The 18,855-nt window shown below is 44.3% G+C and overlaps 1 protein-coding gene across 7 annotated transcripts in view; it reads right to left on the reverse strand.

Moving 5' to 3' along the window:
• Positions 1 to 18,855, reverse strand: part of kdm2aa (lysine (K)-specific demethylase 2Aa) — a 215,357-nt gene that overhangs the window by 183,325 nt on the left and 13,177 nt on the right. For 6 of the 7 annotated variants that reach the window (XM_037254353.1, XM_037254394.1, XM_037254367.1 and 3 more), the window contains exons 3-4: positions 16,626 to 16,704; positions 16,461 to 16,507 (exon numbers count right to left, since the gene is read on the reverse strand). The exons of the other annotated variant lie outside the window; for it this stretch is intronic. In XM_037254353.1, the coding sequence (XP_037110248.1) occupies positions 16,461 to 16,507; positions 16,626 to 16,704 (126 nt within the window). The remainder of the gene's footprint in view (positions 1 to 16,460; positions 16,508 to 16,625; positions 16,705 to 18,855) is intronic. 7 annotated transcript variants of the gene reach the window in all.

Genomic DNA, 18,855 nt, shown 5'->3' on the forward strand with positions numbered 1-18,855 from the left:
CTTTGTCCGTTTTTCCGGCCAAAGAACAGCTTGGGTTCGACTCCCAGTGGAAGAAACTGGCTAGAAAAAAAAACAGAGCTTCTTTTTCTTAATTGAAGAAGGGCGTAGATTCTTTTTTGTCCGTTTTTCCAAGCTGTTTGCATGAAAGTTGTGTGGTTGAGTGTGACTGGCAGGATAAATTGACTAAAAAGCAGTTCTAGCATTGATCCACGGCAATAACACAGGCTAGTAGTTCGTTGAAAGGTCAATTTAAACCTGCATTGAGGATCCACAAAGAAAAAAACTTGAAAAATAATTGGAAAAACTAAAACTACTAAAATTAAGATGGGAAATAAGAACAGTAAATCTCTAGCTCTTGAAGGAGATGAGAAGTACATGGCGAGTAGATTTCTTAATTGTATGCAATACATGCCGAAGTGGAAGAAAAAGTATGGAGTACAAGGAAAGTTGAAAGTTGAAATGTGGAACGTAGTGGTAGACATTTTGGAGGAGAGCGTGGCTAGGAAGCCAAAGGGATTGAAAAAGGAAAGAAAAGAGAGAGAAGTGCATTGTGCTAGCGCAGACATGGGCAAACTACGGCCCGCGGGCCACATCCGGCCCACGGGGCCGTTTAATCCGGCCCGCCAAACCTGAATAAATTGTATTATTAATTTTTTTGGGGTCATTTTCCCTGCAATTACTATGTTTCCCCAGTAGATGGGGAAGCGCCCGCCCGCGCATTTACTCCCAGGAGCCGTGTCAGAAAGCTCGGTGCACACTCACAAGTGCGTGTGCGTACTCAGTAGTACGTAGTAATTTCATCTATCAGTGCCGAATTTCGAGTGTAGGCTATGTCAATATTCTCGTAATTCGCGCGCTGAGTTTTCAGATACAGTTTTACGCTAATGCCACCCACAAACCTTCCCCTGGAATCCTTCCATTAAAATGAGTGGCCCGAAGAAAAGAAAGGTGGACACTGAGTGCCGAATGTTAAAAAAGAGTGGACAATTTGGCTCGACCTACGTGTGTGAGAAGACGTTCAGCCACATGAACGTCAACAAAGCCCGTCACAGATCTTGGTTAACGGACCGACACCTCGGCTCTATCCTAAGAATTACCACAACAAATTTTACTCCAGACTATGATGCACTCGCAAAAAAGGGAAACCAACAATACTATTGATTTCTTTATTACTTTATTTAGATGTATTCTTTCACTGATTCTTCAAGATGATGTATTTGGTCAGAATGTTTGCCGTTGGATGTGATTTCGCCTCATTAGATAAACATATTTCATAAATCTGACCTGCAGGCGCTGAAGTGATGGAAAATATTATTCATCATAACAGTGTCGTATTTAATAAGAATCACTGATAGTAGTTTTTTGGTGAAATATTTTTTTAATGCTGTTAATAAATGCATTTGTTTTCAAAAAGCTTTTTTTAATATCCATGCTTTAGTATCTACTAAAAGTAAAAACCTTTTATGCAATGACCTTTACATGTCATATATATTACTTCACACAAACACTACATCCATCTGCTCCTGGTTCGGCCCCCCGGTCAAAATTTAGAACCCAATTCGGCCCGCAAGTCAAAAAGTTTGCCCACCCCTGTGCTAGAGTGTGGTTGAAAATTTCACGAGAGAGAAGAGAACAAATTCAAAAAATAGAAAGATAAAAAGTGATGAGGCCGCCATTCAATTAAGATTTGAAAAAGAATTCAGGTTGCACAGTGGCACCCCAATCAATGATGCAGCTGAGAGTGCTTATCAGCACCATCTTAAAAATGCGCTCCTCACTGGTCTCCCCCCTGACTTAGGCAACTGGGTGAGGAAACACTTGGTGGAAGCGGACACTGCTTGTGTTACAACGACCATGCAGTGGGCCAGAGACGCTGACAAAGTGATCAAAAAAGGCGAAAGTTCTGATGTATTTCATCTAGATGATGATGGTAATGATCTAGATGAAGATACAACGGTCTTCTTCCAAAGTTCCCAAAGGGGCAGAGGAAGAGTTAGAGACCAACAAGGTCGCAAGCCACCATTCAAATCAAAACCCCCATCAGATTCAGACAACTGTTGGAACTGTGGGAAACATGGGACACTGGTCAAGAGAGTGTCGTCATAAAAAACAAAACCCATCAAAGGGCGGAGGAAGAGGCAGAGGAAAAGTCAAATTTTCAGCATGACAAGCTTCCTCCCCTTTGACCGCTCATGCTCATACAGAGAAAGAAATAATAGATGTCCATACAGCCAAACATATCATTGTCAGATTATTAGAATTTTTTTTAGATTATTAGAGCTCCTGTCCATACAAGAAGTATGACAATGCTGTTTGTATGCCCAATGACAAATGACCAGGGATCAAATTGTGTGCACACTAAAGTTCATCATCATCGGTTTAAAGTCCGCTTTCCAGGCGCCGCTGGGTTGGACTGGATTCTCGATATGGCCTTCTTCCACCGGGAACGGTCCATGGCCATCTCGTGGTTGATGCCGAGTGCCTTCATGTCGGCTGCCACGGTCATCTGCCAGGTCTTTTTAGGTCGGCCACTGGGTCTTGTTCCCTCTACGTTATACGACATAACTTTCTTCACCCAGTCGTTCTCGTCCTTCCTCACTACATGTCCGTATCATCGCAGTCTGCCTCTCCTCACCACATCCACTATGGCCTCCACTCCCATCTTCTTTCTCAGCTCTGCACTGGTCTTTTCCTCCCTCATTGACACACCACACATCCATCTGATCATCCTCATTTCTGCTCTGTTTAGTTTGTCTTCGTGTTCTGTTTTCAGGGCCCATGCCTCACTTCCGTATGTCATACTACTTCTGACACAGGCTGAGTACACTTGGCCTCTCATCTTCAGGGATGGGGCCTTAGATGTTAAGAACGGCATGAGTTCCCTGAATTTCTTCCACCCGCTTCTCACCCTTGTGGTCACTGCTAGGTCCACCCCCCCATCAGCGTTAAGCATGTCTCCAAGGTAGCAGAAGCTGTCCACCACCTCGTACATCTCCCCATCTACCACGAGCCCCTCTTGCTCAGCTGGGTCTGCTTGGGCGACTTCTCCCCTACACCGCTTGCATTGGAAGGTCTCACTTACAGCTAGTAGGCTGCCTTTTACTCCGCTGCATCTTCGGTGTACCCATCTCTGGCAACCCTTGCACCGGATAGAGTTAGCTTGCACTCCCTTCCCGCAAACTCCACATGGCCATGCTCCTGACTGCGATATCACTCCCAGGCCAGCACCACCGACCATGACCTTTGATTTTGCCGCATTCACCTTCATTCCTTTCACTTCCAGGCATGTCTTCCAGGCCGCTAGCTTCCCAGCTAGGTCTTCTCGACTGTGAGCCATCAATACCAGGTCATCCGCGTAGAGCAGCTCCCATGGTAGTCCACCCCTCACTTCCCTCGATACCACATCCATCACGATAGCAAACAGTAATGGGCTGAGCACTGATCCCTGGTGCACCCTGACTTCAAACCCATTACTGTCGCCAACTCCTGTTCTAACAGCTGTGCAGGCTCTGCAGTAGAGAGCCATCACAGGCTTAACCAGTCCCTCTTCCACGCCCGACTTCCTTAGGGCCCACCTCACCACCTCCCTTGGCACCCTGTCGAACGCTTTTTCCAGGTCAACAAAAGCGAAGTACAACCTCTTCTCCTGGTGTTTCTCTTGCATCTGTCGGATGACAAAAATTGCGTCTGTTGTACCTTTACCAGGCATGAAGCCATACTGCATCTCGTCCACCTTTACCCGTGACCAGACCCTCCTTTCCAACACCCTCTCTAATAGCTTCATTCCATGCTCCAGCAGCTTTATGGCCCTGTATGACCCGCATGCGAGTGGGTCCCCCTTCCCTTTGAATAGAGGCACCAGGACGCTTCTTGTCCAGTCCTCCGGAATGTGCCCCTCAGCGATGAAACTGTTACACAGGTCGGTCATCCACTGCACACCGACGTCTGCCGCTGCCTTTAGCATCTCTGCCACCACTCCAGATGGTCCAGCTGCCTTTCCATCCTTCATGGCCTTCATGGCTTTTCCCATTTCTGTCCGTGTGATCGGGCCACATTCACCCTCCACTTCGTCGCATCTCGCCTCTCCATCCCAGTCATTCTCCACATTCAGCAGCTTCTCCATGTACCTTCGCCATACTTCCTTCACTCCTCTGTTGTCTGTCACGATGTTGCCATCCTCATCCTTGACACAGTTTGCACCGGTCACATCACGCCTCTCCTTAACCATTTGCTTCGCTATCTTGAAGAAGCTCTTTTGTCCTCTCTCACTCTCCAATTCACTTGCAAATTATTTCCTCTTGGTCTCTTGGGCCTCCCCCACTGCTGTCCGTGACGCCCTCCTTGCCTCTACATACCACGCTCGGTCTGCCTCCCTTTTAGATTTCTTCCATACTTTATGGCACCTCCTCTTCTCATTCACCGCTCTTTCGACGCTGTCATTCCACCACCATGTCTCTCTTTGTCTTGCTTTACCCTTTGACCATCCGCACACCTCCTCTGTGGCTTCAAGCAGAGCCTTCTTCATTGCCTGCCACTTGCCATCCACACCACCCGACTCCATCATCTCCTCCACTTCTTCTGCTATATGCTCAATCTTCTCCCTAAACTCGTTTTTATTCCCTCCGCTATGTAGCTTCCACACCTTCAACTTGGGAGGATGATTCTTAGCCCCCACCTTCTTGTTCCGCAGAGTTAGGTCTCCGATGACTAGGCGATGCTGAGACACACACTCTTCTCCGGGGATTGCCTTGGCATCCCTGACCAGGACGCGGTCCTCCTTTCTGACCATGATGTAATCTATTGTGCTCTTGCAGCCACCCGAACTGTATGTTACTAATTTGGCTTCGTCCTTTTTGAAAAGCGTGTTGCACCACAAAGTTAAAATTTGCAAATCAAGTGGTAAAGAAATGCAAATTGCTTCTAAAAGATAAATAAAAAATTTGAATGTGCTGTCCTAGCGTGCGTGGGAGGGACCAGCTCATGATCGACTGCAGGAAATGGCCAGCCTGTGACGAATCATTGGTGCTGGGGCCCCACCCCTTGTGCGCGAGAGCTGTGCATGTGTGTGCGTATGTGTTAGAATGATGAAATCAGCTAAACCTTTAGTGCAAACAAATTGCTAGACATTGGTCTATCCAAATTGCACCGCACAACAGAAACAATTTTGAAAAATAAAAATGAGCGGAAAAGAGAGAAATCTGTTTGCGGGCCGAAATCGATCCACACTAGTGCATGTTAGTGTCGAGCCCTCATGATAAATTCGGAAAAAAAACGACAAAACATTCTTTCAGGAATTGGAAGAAGCAAAATTATGAATTTAAGACATTGCAATGCTACATTTATTAGGAATAATTGATTGGTTGTGTTATAAGATTATACAAACTTCTATATGTGAGCTAAATCTGAGAAATTGAGTTCTTTAAATTTAAAAACAAAGAAAAAAAAATTCTGATTAATTTGCCAGCAGTTTTTTTGTGTTGAGTTTTTTTTGGACTGGTGGATTGTTTTATCAGGAACCTTGAGTTGAAAATGGTATATGAATGTTGTGTGGAGAGCTTGGATAAATCGGGACCAACGTGATAGAAAGACTCCTTTTTGGAGACTGTGTGTGAGATGCAAATGAGCATTGATGAATGATTGCCTGAATGAAAGGAAAATACAGGTTGAATGGTTGAAGTTGTTTCACCTCAACCACTGGACGTTACAGAGAGTGCTGTACCCCATTTTCGGAGTGGGGGGAAGTCTGACTACGAAGGGGCCTCGTCGTTTAGGGCGGGGCGTCTCAATGTTGGTGAAGAATGGAATCCATAAGATCCCCACTCTGACTAGGCAATGGGAAATATCGGTGTCTCTGCCATCCTAGTAGCAACGGGTCTCCACTTGCCAGGTGGATCCTCTGCTGCGTTGTGGTTGGAGCGTGCTATGGTCTATGGGCTCGTCTGAATAGACCAAGTGACAATGTCGACCGAGGAAAAAGATGGTCACATGATGAGAACTTTGAGGACTGGTCATGGGACCCCAGAAACCCATACGAAATCAACACTTGGTACCGGTGTGTGACGTTCACTGTGCGATCCCACACACAGGAGGGATGCTGTGTGTTCCAAACTCCCCCCCTTCCTCCACGCAAGTTCACCTGGAGGCCAGAACAATGAGCGAAATGCATGACCTCTGTGGGAGGAGTTGGATTTCAACTCCGTGCTGTCACAGTCAGTGATGCTACTCCTACCGCCCTGGACTCACAGAAAAGAACCTGTGATCGAACTCTTTTGGATTAGTCCCAATGTGACTGTTGAAGGACGATAGATGCCACAAGTGGCCTAAACAAAAAGGCTACCTAGAATGCACTACACGTGTTTCATCCAAGAAAATGAAACCCACGAATGCATTAACGACTGCTCTCCAGGAGGAAACTGGATGGGAGCTTTGGACATCACCGCTGAGTGCCAGGATGGGAGAGCCATTTCGAGGCATAAGGGCTCTCCTACCAACATGGCTGCACCATCGGAAGGGACCTACTTAATTCAGAATGGCTCGTGGCTTTGTGGTCACAAGAGTTGTCCGATGCTGTCCGCCAACTGGACACGGGTGTGTGCACCAGTGTGGGGGACCGACCACACCTACAGGATACAACATCATCAGCTGACAGCACACAACTCTCCTGGACATCGACGCAGGGCTGTTGCAACCTTTGAACCACATTATCCCGTCTGGGGTGCGAATGTCCCTGACAGCCACAAAGTGTGGCCCGTCGGAGACAAAGTCGTTCATGCGCTTTTTCCTTGGATCGGAGTTGGAAAACAATACCTCTTCATCGAGACACTGAACTATCGTTTTCAATCCTTTGTGAATCTCTCACGGCAAGTCTACGATGGACAAAACAGAGAGATTCAGGCTATTGGACTAATGGTCTTGCAAAACAAGATGGTTCTGGACTTGATGACTGCAGAGCAAGGTGGCGTGTGCCACATCATTGGGACTTCCTGTTGCACATACATTCCAGGAGTTAATGACACACATCAACGACGCCGTGAACTGACTGAAGAATTTACACCCAGGCCATGTCAAAAGACAAAGTCCCACATCAATGGGGTTTCTTTTCATGGCTATTCTCTGGTGCTTGGTGGCAACTGCTATTGAAACTTGTGACTCCTATGCTTGTTGTGCTGGTATTGTTGTGCTCGTTTACAACCTGTGTTATCTCATGTTTGAAGTCAGCTGTATCAAGATCTGTGTCTTCTACCGTAGCTGAAGTCCGAATGCAACATCTTAGGCATGTTGAATGTGATGATTTTAATGCGCTGCGGACAGAAGATTGCGATAATGCTGATTAGCTGAACGTTTTTCACAGAAAGTTGATAATCTGACAGTCGGAAATGCCTCGCAAGTGATAAATACGTTGATGTACTGTTTCTGTGTTTTTGTTTTTATTTTTCTATCTTCATTATATTTTCTTTCTTATGTTTGTTAATCGGGGTGACATAATCATATGATAAACAGGAGGGATATGTTAGGGTTGATAGATTAGTTTGATCCTATGATTATGTTGGAATGTAACCTGTAATAATTAACCTAGCTTGTCCTGTCTTAACAAAAGTAGTAGAACAAAGTGCAAAGATCTTTTGAACTGATTGACCAGCTGCAGAGGAAGCAATCAAAGTTGTTCTGTTTACACAACGTCGTAAAAGACCCCCTGCTATGCTTCGACCAGCAGGCCAGGGGTTTCAACCCCATCCTGCCCACTCTCATCCCCACTCTCACCCCCACCCTGTTTCTCTCAATAAAAATGTTCTTGCAAGAGGTCTGAGTCAGACCTCATTCGATCATTGCTGTACGCACAGCGACGAATGACTCTCCACTTGCAAGTGCTTAAAAAGGGCGTACTGTCTCCCGTGTGGTTCTTGCAAAAATAAGTTAGAGTGAGCACCACTCTAACACTACCGCTATAGTTGGGAAGCCTGAGGACTGTATAGGGGGTTGGCTCAGATGGTTATGCTCTTTTTGCCCCCGGGTGTCAATCAAACAGCGCGCACACGAAGCAAACTGCTATACGTACCAGGCTATTTCATGTCAAAATAGGCTGCTCTGTTAATGTTTCGAGTAAATCTACGGATCGATATGGAAGGGAAACATAGGTAAGTAGTACCAATGCGTTAGGTCGAACTTTAATCAGTTCCGATCATTTTATAGGAGATCGTTTGAGAAACGCGATTGTTTACACTTTGCTGAGGCTCATGGGAGATTGCGAGCTGAGGCTCGTGGGACTTTGCGGATGGCTAATGCTATAACGATAGCTGCTATACGTACCAGGATATTTCATGTCAAAATAGGCTGCTCTGTTAATGTTTCGAGTAAATCTACGGATCGATATGGAAGGGAAACATAGGTAAGTAGTACCAATGCGTTAGATCGAACTTTAGTCAGTTCCGATCATTTTATAGGAGATCGTTTGAGAAACGCGATTGTTTACACTTTGCTGAGGCTCATGGGAGATTGCGAGCTGAGGCTCGTGGGACTTTGCGGATGGCTAATGCTATAACGATAGCTGCTATACGTACCAGGCTATTTCATGTGAAAATAGGCTGCTCTGTTAATGTTTCGAGTAAATCTACGGATCGATATGGAAGGGAAACATAGGTAAGTAGAACCAATGCGTTAGATCGAACTTTAGTCAGTTCCGATCATTTTATAGGAGATCGTTTGAGAAACGCGATTGTTTACAGAGGGCTCGTTGGTTATTGGCTAGTGCAGCGGTGGCCAACCCGCGGCTCGCGAGCCGCATGCGGCTCTTTGGCTGGTTTCATGCGGCTCTTTTACGTTCATATCAACATTTGTGTTTATTTTTCGTGCGTATTTGCTTCGCTTGAGTTCAATATGGTATTTTGGTCAAACGCGCATGCGCGTGAGGTGAAATCCCGCAAAAGAGGAGGGACAAACAGAGCGATTGGTTTTTCTGGCTTTTTAATGAATGGCGACTGTGACTACGGGGGCCCATTAGGTCCAGAAAAGCTGACAAGACGCTTGCCAGAATGGCAAGGAAAAAATGCACAGCTAAACGAATATATGACGATGAACACAGGACGTTTTTAACAGGGTTAAAGTTGTTTTTTGTTGAACGCTATGGCAAGCCATTCTGCCTGATATGTCGGACGTCATTGGCGCATTTAAAAGCTTCAAATGGTCAGCGCCACTTCAGCTCACTTCATGCCAATATCGATAAGGACTTTGCAAAAGGGACTGAATTTCGCAAGCACAAATTTGGACACTTTGAAAAGTCAGGTAGAAAAATAGGTACAGTTTTTCAGAAAAATTACGAAGCACTCAGACTGTCACACTTGCATTGTTTCAACTGGCTTGGAACATTGCACGGGCTAAAAAGCCATACAATGAAGTGGAGTTCGTTAAAATATGCCTCAGTGACGTTATTGAAATCTTGTCTCCTGAAAACGACAAACTAAAAATGGTCTGTCCCGCCACACATAGTAAGTGAAAAAACTTATGTTTTTGTTTGTGGAATTTGTTGAACTGAGAGTTGTTCTGTGTGAGACAATGCACACAATGTTCATTGTTGAAAATGTGGTCTTTGGTCTGTGGTTTTAGTACTGTAGGAGTCAATTTGTCATTATCATGTTGGTGCGTGACATAATAATGTCACACAATAAATTTTGCTGAGCAGAGGGGTGTGTGTGTGTGTGTGCGCGCGTGTGCATGTTTGTGTGTGTGTGTGTGGGGGGGGGGGGGGGGGTGTTCATGTGGGGGGGGGTCATGTGTGCTCATGTGTATGATGTGGCTCTTTGCGATGACACAGTAAAAAATGTGGCTCTTAGTCTCTGACTGGTTGGCCACCCCTGGGCTAGTGGATGCATACCGCAACCCTAGTCAACCTCAGTTTGTTGCAGTATAGCTTCTATTTTATGCGCCTTATAATCCGGTGCGCCTTATATATGGACAAAGTTTTAAAATGGGCCGTTCATTGAAGGTGCGCCTTATAACCCGGTGCGCCTTTTAGTGCGGAAAATACGGTACTCACTTTGTGTCAAAGACGCACACAATCACAGCAACATACTCAGTCGATACCTGCAACCTTTAACTTACAAGCTCAAGTTCCAACAATCACGATAAACTGAGGTAACTCACGCGAGACTTAAGGCGCGGTGATGTAACTTCACTTTAAAGATATCTGGCGCCATCTAGTGTTGTGAATATTTATAATGTCTAGACCCCGAAAGTAAGACGACCCCCACTTTTTCAGTCTTATTACAATGCAAAAAACATCGTCTTATATTCGGGCCAAAACGGTAAACTATACTATATTGACTGGAATACAAGAGACAAATTAGTGCTTATAATTATTGAGAACCATTTTCCTCAAAAAATTGTCTCCTTGTTGCTTCACTAAAGGAGACGGGGGAGAAAAAGACAGCTTCTACGCGGCCTCCCCTCTGCGTAGCTTACAGGTTTGATAAGCCTACAAAAGCGAAACTAATGTCTTTGCCACGTCTGCAGACCGCACAAAGCCTAGCTGGTTTAGCATTACTGCAGATCAACGTTGAAGGCCTTACCACCGCTAAACTCAACGTCATCGAACAGATCGCCATTAAAAACAAGGTGACTATAGTTCTACTGCAGGAGACCCACATTGAAAACAAGAACTTCTTGAAGCTTCCTGCGTACACTGGCTGGCCACACCGCCGACAAACATCACGGCATAGCGACGTTCGTTCGTAACGACATGGCTTGGTCAGCCATAGCACAGTCCGCAAAAGATGCAGAGGTGGAATGGATTACAACCAGGGCTGTGGACTTGGCTCGGACTCGGGGACTCGGACTCGGTCATTTTTGCCGGACTCGGACTCGGACTCGGTGCTGATTTTGACCGAGTCCACCGAGTCCGACAATAAAAAAAAGAGGCAAGCCGCAGCCAGAGAGTGTCAGGTTACAGTCAGCGCGGTAGGAGTTGGAAGAAGCAGTAAAAACTCCACCAAACTCGTCGTAATGACACGTGATATATGTTATATCCTTACTATTTTCCAGGTTCTTAGATAGCAAGAATAGGTCGGACAACGACGTGAATGATAACTGCTTTATTCCTTACTCACAGTGCGTTCACAGGGCGTACCAGAACAACACAGAATGCCCATCCCACTTCCGGGGTTTTTCTACTACGGAATTTGAGTTAGCCCAAAATACACAACATCTCTTCCCCTCTTACAATGAACGTGCTATATGCATGAACAACATAGTCTTATGCACCTATAACTTGACATCTTCAAGATCTATCAATAACTACCATTAAACAATTATCATATATGGTCCAGACAATTATGACAATAATATTCCCATGAAACCTTAACTTTGGGTGAGGGTGGACTACCTCGAATTATACCGAATTATAGCGAAAAACCGATGTCGTACGGCGTCGTACGGCGTCAACACTGTTGTTTTCAATAAAAACATGAAACGGAAACGTTTCGTGATCAAATCTTTCATAACGAGAATGATTTGAGTGAATTGATTTGAATGAATAATTGAGAAGAAATTTTAGTTCTGAAGGCTCCTTTTGTCCCAAGCAAAGTGACAGATGGTGGGGAGGGGGGATAAAAATTGTAAAATCAATTCACTCAAATCATTCTCGTTATGAAAGATTTGATCACAAAACGTGTGTGGCTTTTTCTTAAATGAACACGTTTGACATTGCTATCGTGTCAGCTTTTAATTATATTGCGCTGTCATGTTAAAGCAAATTAATAAATGCAACAATATTAATTTGCTTTGAAAATACCTGAGTAATAAAATAAAATGGATGGATGGATGAATGATGATCACAATTAAGTATAAAGTCTCCTTTGTAATATATACTCCTTGTAGCCTGTACCCAAAAAGAGGAGTTTCTTTGCATCGAGGTTTATGCAAAGAGCTCACGTAATTATATTGGTTTTGGTGAAGTGAATGAGTGTTCCGTCTGTACGACTGGTCTTTGAATGCACCCCGCTTCAATGGCAGAACGCGGATGAATTTAAAGACATCAAATGAGAATAATCCTCTATAAAAATTAAAATTGACTGACGCAAACGTGAGTTCCTCATGTTTTTATTGAAAACAACAGTGCTGACGCCGTACGACATGGGTTTTTCGCTTTCCAAATAAGGGGTCGTCACTAATTATTTGTGTTTAGATAAATGTCTGAGCTATAATGGTGTAATTAATGATTAAAACTTGAAAGTATCTGTTTATTGTATTCGTTTATATGTTTAATAAAGACAAAGCCATCACAAAACTGTTGTAATTATTTAGATTTTGATCTAAATTAGCCTTGAATAAAGACTAAGCAGTCACATGAATTAACAGAAAAAATGGACAGCCGGACTCGGACTCGGACTCATGGTCAAGAGGCCGGACTCGGACTCGGAGCAAAAATCCGACCGAGTCCACAGCCGTAATTACAACTAAAGTGCAAGACACGGCCATCGTCAACATCTACAAGCCGCCCTCGAACAGGTTCACCCCAACATCTCTGCCAGATGTCCGAGCCCCCGCCATGTATGCTGGTGATTTCAACAGCCAGCACACAGACTGGGGCTACAGCAGCTCCAACGCTGATGGTGAATTCCTGGCAGAATGGGCCTCGGCCGCGGAGGCAACACTCCTATACGACCCAAAGGAGCCACGCACTTTCTACTCTGCACGCTGGAACAGCACCAACCCGGACCTGGCCTTTGCAAAATGCCGCGACAACGAACCACTACCAGAAAGACGTATCCTGGACAGGTTCCCCCGTTCACACCATCGACCATCGCTTATAACCATCCAATCTCTGGCCCAGCCTGTGGAAGGGAAAGACGTGAAGAGGTGGAACTTCCGGAAAGCAAATTGGGTAGGCTTCTCACAGCAAGTGAATAAGGCAGCTGTTGTCTCCCACACCCACGCCCCACCAACTTGGACATCGCCTACGACTCATACTGCAAGATGCTGCTGACCGCCGCTGGCCGCCGCCAAGAAGAACATCCCCTGCGGCGTACGCAAAGCCTATGTTCCCTGCTGGGATGACGAATGTGAAGAGCTACTTCGCGCCCACACAGAATCACAAACTAGTGAAGACAGGGACATAGCCGCGAACAACCTAATCTACAGACTAAATGAGAAACGCAGGCAAAGATGGACAGAGACAGTGGAATCAATTGACTTCACACACTCTAGCCGTCGGGCATGGCAGACCGCGAACAAGCAGATGGGCAGGTCGACAACCCCAGCACAATGTCCCATCTCTGCAAATTCCATCGCGTCACTACTGCTGAGCAAAGGCCGCTTCCACAACGCAGACAAGGATTTCCCCAGAAGAACATTGGCGAGGGTCCATCAGCTGCACAGGGCACCAGGCTGTGATTTTAACCTATCCCACGACTTCACAACACAAGAAATCGGGCTGGCCATCCAACGGCTGAAAACTGGTGAGGCACCAGGCATCGACGGCATCCACCCGGAATATGTATATCTATATATATATATACACACACACACACAGACAGACAGGACTGTCTCAGAAAATTTGAATATTGTGATGAAGCTCTTTATTTTCTGTAATGCAATTAAAAAAACAAAAATGTCATACATTCTGGATTCATTACAAGTCAACTGAAATATTGCAAGCCTTTAATTATTTTAATATTGCTGATTAGGGCTTACAGCTTAAGAAAATTTAGAAATCCTATCAGAATATTAGAATATTTCCTCAGACCAAGTAAAAAAAAAAGATTTAAAAAGGCAAAACAAAATCAAACATTTGAAAATGCCTATTAATGCACTCAGTACTTGGTTGGGAATCCTTTTGCACGGATTACTGCATCATTGCGGCGTGGCATAGAGGCAATCAGCCTCTGGCATTGCTGAGGTGTTATGGATGCCCAGGATGCTTCAATAGCAACCTTTAGCTCATTTGCTTGTTGGGTCTGGTGTCTTTCAGCTTCTTCTTCACAATACCCCACAAATTCTCTATGGGGTTCAGGTCAGGAGAATTGGCAGGCCAATCGAGGAGAGTAATGCCATGATCAATACACCATTTACTGGTGGTTTTGGCACTGTGGGCAGGTGCCAGATCATGCTGGAAAATGAAAATCATCATCTCCATAGAGCTCTTCAGCAGACGGAAGCATGTAGTGCTCTAAAATCTGCATTTACTCTGGACTTGATGAAACACAGTGGACTAACACCAGCAGCTGACATGGCTCCCCAAACCATCGCTGACTGTGGGAACTTCACACTGGATTTCAAGCAACTTGGATTTTGCTTCTCTCCAGCCTTTCTCCAGACTCTGGCGCCTTGACTTCCAAATGAAATACAAAACTTGCGTTCGTCTGAAAAGAGGACTTTGGACCACTCTGCAACTGTCCAGTGCTTCTTTTCCATAGCCCAAGTCAGAAGCTTCTTCTGTTGTCTTGAGTTCAGAAGTGGCTTGACCATGGGAATACGGCTATTGTAGCCCATTTCCTGGACACGTCTGTGAACAGTGGCTTTTGATACCTGTACTCCAGCTTCAGTCCACTGTCTTTGAAGCTCCCCCAAATTCTGGAAGCGACTCTTCCTCACAATGCTGTTAAGGCTGCGGTCATCTCTCTTGGTTGTGCAGCGTTTCCTGCCACATTTCACCCTTCCAACAGACTTTTTGTGGATGTGCTTTGAAACTGCACTCTGTGAACAGCTTGCTCTTTGAGAAATTTCTTTTGGAGGGTGTCAATGATGGTCCTCTGGACAGCAGTCAGAACAGCAGTCTTTCCCATGCTTGTGATTTAGTTTACTGAACCAAGCTGAGTGTTTTTCAAGGCTCAGGAAACCCTTGCAGGTGTTTCGAGTTAATTAGATGATTCAAGTGATTAGTTGAATACCATACTAGTATACTTTTTCATGATATTCTAATATTTTGAGATAGGATATTTGAGTTTTCTTAAGCTGTATGCCATAATCAGCAATATTAAAATATTAAAAGGCTTTCAATATTTCAGTTGATTTGTAATGAATCCAGAATGTATGACATTTTTGGTTTTTTAATTGCATTACAGAAAATAAAGAACTTTATCACAATATTCTAGTTTTCTGAGACAGTCCTGTATATCTATATCATCGGCCCCCCAGACTCCCGGCTACTTATATATAGTATCTCACAAAAGTGAGTACACCCCTCTCATTTCTGCAATGTTTTAATTATATCTGAAGAAATGACACTTTGATCCAATGTTAAGTAGTCACTGTAGAGCTTGGATAGCAAAGTAGATTTATTGTTACTTCAAAGTAACTCAAAATACAACAATGAATGTGTAAAATGCTGGCAAACTGCGGCCTCGGGTGTCCTGTTGCCAGGTGCCCCCTTATGTTTGGACATGGTGTTTGTTGTGTACAATTTGGAACAGGCACATAAGTATAAAAATTAAACACCTCTCAGGTTTTGATAGGGGGTACATTCCTCCCAATCACGACCTTCCAGGTCTCAGTGTCACTGCCCACATGAGCACTGAACTCCCCCAGCAGAATGAGGGAGTACCCAGCGAGAGCGTTCTCCAGAACACCCTCCAAGGACTCCAAACACGGGGGGGTACTCTTAAATGCTGTTTCGTGCCTTGGCATCAACAACAGTAGGGACCCCTCCCCTCCACGTGAAGGGAGGCTACCATCTTGTGCACTGAGGTGAACAGGTTCCAAGCCGGGGGCGCAATTGGTATGCCCACACCTGCTCTGCGCCTCTCACCGTGGGCAACTCCAGACTGGAAGACAGTCTAACCTCTTCGGAGAGGATTGGTAGCAGAGCCCAAGCTGAGGAGTCGAGTCAGACCATTGCTCATCTGAACTTCTCTGCCTCAACACACCAACATAGGCAAGTACCCTGCCAGAGAGGTGAAATTCCAGGTTTCTAGTGTAAGCTTCTGTCGGCATAAATAGGATCGCCAAGATCCCCGCCTCTGGCGACAGCCCAGCTCACAGAGCACCTGACCAATTTGGCCGCTCCCACACGTTGTCAGCTCATGGGGAAAATGACCCATATTGTATTTTTGGGCTGAGGCGTCCACCAGCTACTCACCAACAAGCCCCACTTCCAGGCCTGGCTCCAGATTAAGGCAATGGTGACCCACATACAGCAAAGGGAAAACACAACCCACTTATTGTACTCTTCATGAGGGGGCTTGTGAGCCATGCTTTGTCTGGTCCCTCACCTAGGACCTGCCTGTATGACCCTGCCAAGGGCATAAATTCCCAGACAACCTATCTCCTAGGATCATTGTGACAAAGAAACCCTTCGACCATGTTAGTGATGACTCACAGTTTATTTTTTTAATTGAATAAAATTCACTTTCAAAGCAAAATTTTATGTCTCAACAATTCGACTTCCAAACACAGTCAGATTCCATTGTGTTTGTGAGTTGAAGACGACCTGTACTACAAATCTTTGCTCAGTGAATGAAATAAAGGCTTACCAACAAACATCTTGACATCACTCACACTGAAGCTTGGATCAGGCATTCTATAAAACAAGAAAAAGGTGTTACTATGCCCACTTTATGGAACAAATTATGAGTGCTTAAAGGGGAGGGAAGGGGAACAGAGAGAAGTAAAAAAAAGTGCAAAGGAAAAAAATATACTTGAGTCCGAGGCCATCAATTTTCTCAAAGATGATAGGATCTCTCAGGCCACCTCTTTGGATGAACTCGTATGTTAAATCTAAAAGACAATGGCAGAAATTAAAAATTCAAATGTTACATGACTATAATTAGGATGAATATAAAAAACAATTGTGATATGTTCAGAAATGAAAACATCAAAACAGCCTAGTAAAAATCAGCTGCAAAAAAACTAAATCTGGTATTACACCTAATGATTTTCACAGTCTCTGAATATTGTCAGAAGGAAGGTTTAGAGTTTAAAAGACATCACAGCTTCATAGAAATGTCAACTGTCGTAAGTTCATCATTCTTTGGATCATATTTTTACCGAGACTTGTCTTTGTGCACACGCATGTACAGTTACACATGCATACACATACACATTATACACACACATACATATATACACAGACACACACATTCATACATATATATTCATACATACATACATACATACATATATACAGGACTGTCTCAGAAAATTAGAATATTGTGATAAAGTTCTTTATTTTCTGTAATGCAATTAAAAAAACTAAAACGTCATAAATTCTGGATTCATTACAAATCAACTGAAATATTGCAAGCCATTTATTATTTTAATATTGCTAATTATGGCATACAGCTAAAGAAAACTCAAATATCCTATCTCAAATTATTAGAATATCGTGAAAAAGTATAGTAGTAGGGTATTCAACTAATCATTTGAATCGTCTAATTAACTCGAAACACCTGCAAGGGTTTCCTGAGCCTTGAAAAACACTCAGCTTGGTTCAGTAAACTAAATCACAAGCATGGGGAAGACTGCTGATCTGACTGCTGTCCAGAGGACCAACATTGACACCCTCCATCATGAGGGTAAGACACAAAAAGAAATTTCTCAAAGAGCAAGCTGCTCACAGAGAGCAGTTTCAAAGCACATTCACAAAAAGTCTGTTGGAAGGGGGAAATGTGGCAGGAAACGCTGCACAACCAAGAGAGATGACCGCAGCCTTAACAGCATTGTGAGGAAGAGTCGCTTCCAGAATTTGGGGGAGGTTCAAAGACAGTGGACTGAAGCTGGAGTCCAGGTATCAAAAGCCACTGTTCACAGACGGTTCCAGGAAATGGCCTACAATAGCCGTATTCCCATGGTCAAGCCACTTCTGAAGCGTCTGACTTGGGCTATGGAAAAGAAGCACTGGACAGTTGCAGAGTGGTCCAAAGTCCTCTTTTCAGACGAAAGCAAGTTTTGTATTTCATTTGGAAGTCAAGGCGCCAGAATCTGGAGAAAGGCTGGAGAGGAGGAAAATCCTAGTTGAAATCCAGTGTGAAGTTCCCACAGTCAGCGATGGTTTGGGGAGCCATGTCAGCTGCTAGTGTTGGTCCACTGTGTTTCATCAAGTCCAGAGTAAATGCAGATTTTAGAGCACTACATGCTTCCCTCTGCTGAAGAGCTCTATGGAGATGATGATTTTCATTTTCCAGCATGATCTGGCACCTGCCCACAGTGCCAAAACCACCAGTAAATGGTGTACTGACCATGGCATTACTGTCCTCGATTGGCCTGCCAATTCCCCTGACCTGAACCCCATAGAGAATTTGTGGGGTATTGTGAAGAAGAAGCTGAAAGACACCAGACCCAACAATGCAAATGAGCTAAAGCATCCACATTGAAGCATCCTGGGCATCCGTAACACCTCAGCAATCCCAGAGGCTGATTGCCTCAATGCCACGCCGCAATGATGCAGTAATCCGTGCAAAAGGATTCCCAACCAAGTACTGAGTGCATTAATGGACAATTTCAAATGTTTGATTTTGTTTTGCTGTTATAAATCTTTTTTTTTTACTTGGTCTGAGGAAATATTCTAATATTTTGAGATTCAATTTTTGAGTTTTCTTAAGCTGTAAGCAATAATCAGCAATAATAAAATAATAAAAGGGTTTAAGATATTTCAGTTGACTTGTAATGAATCCAGAATGTATGACATTTTTGTATTTTTAATTGCATTGCAGAAAATAAAGAACTTTATCACAATATTCTAATTTTCTGAGACAGTCCTGTACACACACACACACACACACACACACACACACACACACACACACACACACACACACACACACACACACACACACACACACACACACACACACACACACACACACACACACACACACTCACATATATATGTACATATTTACATATACAGTTGCAGTTCAGATTACAGTA

Source organism: Syngnathus acus, chromosome 1 (genome assembly GCF_901709675.1).
Source record: "Syngnathus acus chromosome 1, fSynAcu1.2, whole genome shotgun sequence".
Taxonomy (NCBI): Eukaryota; Metazoa; Chordata; class Actinopteri; order Syngnathiformes; family Syngnathidae; genus Syngnathus; species Syngnathus acus.